Source organism: Diospyros lotus, chromosome 3, assembly GCF_014633365.1.
Source record: "Diospyros lotus cultivar Yz01 chromosome 3, ASM1463336v1, whole genome shotgun sequence".
NCBI classification, from domain to species: domain Eukaryota; kingdom Viridiplantae; phylum Streptophyta; class Magnoliopsida; order Ericales; family Ebenaceae; genus Diospyros; species Diospyros lotus.
In genome coordinates, this window is record NC_068340.1 from 2,144,858 (window position 1) to 2,147,967 (window position 3,110).

At 34.6% G+C, this 3,110-nt stretch overlaps 1 protein-coding gene across 1 annotated transcript; it reads right to left on the reverse strand.

Moving 5' to 3' along the window:
• Positions 1 to 1,966: 1,966 nt before the first annotated feature.
• Positions 1,967 to 2,775, reverse strand: LOC127797698 (auxin-induced in root cultures protein 12-like). Its single transcript, XM_052330806.1, has one exon. The coding sequence runs from the start codon at positions 2,757 to 2,759 to the stop codon at positions 2,034 to 2,036; it is 726 nt and encodes a 241-aa protein (XP_052186766.1). The 5' UTR covers positions 2,760 to 2,775; the 3' UTR covers positions 1,967 to 2,033.
• Between the last annotated feature and the right edge of the window lie 335 nt (positions 2,776 to 3,110).

Below are 3,110 nucleotides of genomic sequence, written 5' to 3' on the forward strand. Positions count from 1 at the left end.
TACAATGCAATAATAAAATATTAACCCAACATTTATTATTTAATTTTAACATTAATAAGCATATATATAGCACATCCTCTAATTACCAAACACTATTTTATCAACATTATTTTCACAACATAACATAAGATGACAATACCATTCATTGGCATGAAAATGACACTAAAGGTGGTATCCAACTCTCAAGAGCCAAATGCTATGGCCACCACACCCACTTTACACACAGCCAATGCGATACAAGTGTTTTCCTTTTTCTTTTTTTTTTTCTAAAAAAAAATTATAAAATGAATGAAAAAAGAATATGTATATATATATATATAAATACACATATGTATGTTTGTACGTGTGTGTGGGTGTGAATCAATTTTATTGTTATATAAGTAGGGCAAATTTATATTTTTGCTTTTGTATTTTTATTTTTTTATGTGATTATTTAATTTTTTTTATTATTTAAGTTACACTATGTACTTATATTTTTGAGTTAATTCAACTCTTTCTATTTTAAAGTATTTTTGGTGTGACAGTAAAATTTTTTTGTTGTTTCGATTACATTCATATATTTACTTTTTTGAGTAAATTTAACACACGTATTGTAATATATAAAAAAAAGTAAAATGAGTCAATTTAACTCTCTTTTTTTACACATAAAAATTAAATTGACTAAAAAATATAGATACATGGATGTAACCGAAATAATGAAAATTGACTTGACTTTGGGTTGCAAACCACCGCACAGAGTCTGCCCAAGTCTCCTGCCTGCCATGCATTCAATGGGTTGGGTGAGATTTTGAAAAATGCGCTGACTTCTGCTAAACATGCAACGAAGGAGCACTATTTATTTTTGGGCGTAAAAGGTAAAATTTTTTACTCTAAAACTCTCACATATTGTCTTATATACGTGGAAGAGATTAATTACGGTATACGATAGCACATTAGATAAGAGACACAATATATGATGTCTATAAGAAGTCATCTCATAGAAGAGCGAAACTTCTATACTGCGACTACCATGACTCGAATATATATTATTAGATGCAATCTATTGCCTGAGAATCAATCGTGCTACGCACGTGGGAGCAGCAATATCTATTCTTGTATTGTTATTGGTGTGTTCAAATTCATCGGATCTAGAATTAAAATTGAATTAAATTGATTGATTAATTGATAATAGAAAAAAATAAATTAAATTAATTAAATTAGATAAATACAAAATAAAAAACAAAAAAATAAAATCAAAATAACTAATAAAAAATACACAAAATTAAAGAAAATAATATTATTTTATAAACATCTAAATAATATCATTTTAAAGTTTAGTTCTTTTAACTAAAAAATTAAATTTATTTTAAAAAAATTAACCGAATCAAACCGATACAAGAAAAAAATCAAATTGAACCGACAAATTGAATTCGATTAGTTTGGATAAACTGAATTTTTATGCTCTTTTAATTGTAAAATAGCATGTTATATATATATATATATATTTAATAGGATCGGACCGATATTGAATCCAAAATTTTTACTAATTTCAGAGTTCTTAATTCAATATTCTTGGTCTTCTAGGATTGATCGGATTTGATCCAGACCGATAAAAAAACCTTTATGGTTAATTTATGAAAATCAAAATGTAGAACTCTACTCAAGTTGGATGCTGATCCGATTGTGACTTCTATTTATATATATATATATATATTGTATGTAGAGATATACCAAAGTCTGTCAATCTTACTAAAAGAAGCCTTTCCTTCTTTGGTGAAGTTATTTCTGGAAGTTGATTTTTTTATTAATTTAGTTAATTAATCATAAATTATAATTTTATTTTCTTGGGATGGCGTCCGTTTATTGAAATAAGTAATATAAAATTAAAATATTTTTCAAATTAATATACGGGACGATAGATAAGAGCAGAAAATATTTTATCTCTTTTTTTATTAATTCATATTTTTATTAAGGAACACTGGCTAAATTGGAAAATTCAAGAGAAATTTTATTAAACACGTATGTGGCCGAAAATTAAAAAAAAATTAAAATATTCAAAGCGCAAGGAAGCTTCCGAGAAGTAACACGTTAAAGAGGGCAAGGCCGGCGCCACCACTGATCGTGACCGAAGCACCGCCATTATCACCGCTCGGCCCACTGCCCGAATTCGTCCCTGCCGGACTCGGAGCCGGAGCGCTGGCGTTCTGTGTTCCGGTTACCAAATTTATCGTTCCGTTGGATTTCAAGTTCGCCGGCTGTAAGTCGTGCCTAACGGGATCGTTGTCGGTGACGGAGCTGCCGACCTGCCACACCTGATTCACCAAAGTCATCCCATTCGGCAGCTCAAGCGTAGCGAAGATCCGCATCACGCCGCCGGAGGACTCGGCCTTCTTGTCCGGGACGTCGAAGGCGATCTTCGACTGGACGAATTTGTAGGCGCTGATGTTGTAGGTGTCGACGGCGACGGAGCCGTTCGAGTGCTTGAAGGCGATGAGAGCCTGAGATCCGAGCATGCCGGTGCCGGTCGGGTTGATTGCCCAGGATATCCAGCCGGTCGGACTAGCCGGCGGGGCGACGAAGGCGATCGAGAGCTTCGAACCGTTGTAGTTCCAATGGAGGTAGGCGCTTAGGGTTGGCAAGTCGACGCACTTGTCGTAGAGCATCTTGTTGGTGAAGTTCTGTGACGTACAGTTCAGTGCTTTCGCCGGCGAGATCAGCAGAGGCACCGAAGCTAAGAGCAGAATCAGAGCTGTGATTCTCTCTCTCTGTGGAGAAGCCATTTCTCTGGAGATTTGGTTCAGTGGAGACAATGGGGGGCGGCTTCGTAATATAAAGGAAAACGTGGGGGCCCCGTGAGCGTGTGGAATTTTCCTAAATTACGGAACTTTGCTCGGCTAATGAGAGGGCAACACCTCATGAAATTGATAGGCTGCTAGTGACGTGGCGGCTAGTGGTTGGCTCATAGGTCCCCGGAGGCCGGAGCTATGATTTTCCTTCCAATTTCAGAATGGGCGGTCCTCGGGGTAACAAATCTCAAAATAATTTTACATAAAATGTATTTATTATATATTATTTTTAATCTCGAAATAATTTTATTAATTAATAAATATTATAAAATAACATCTATTTAT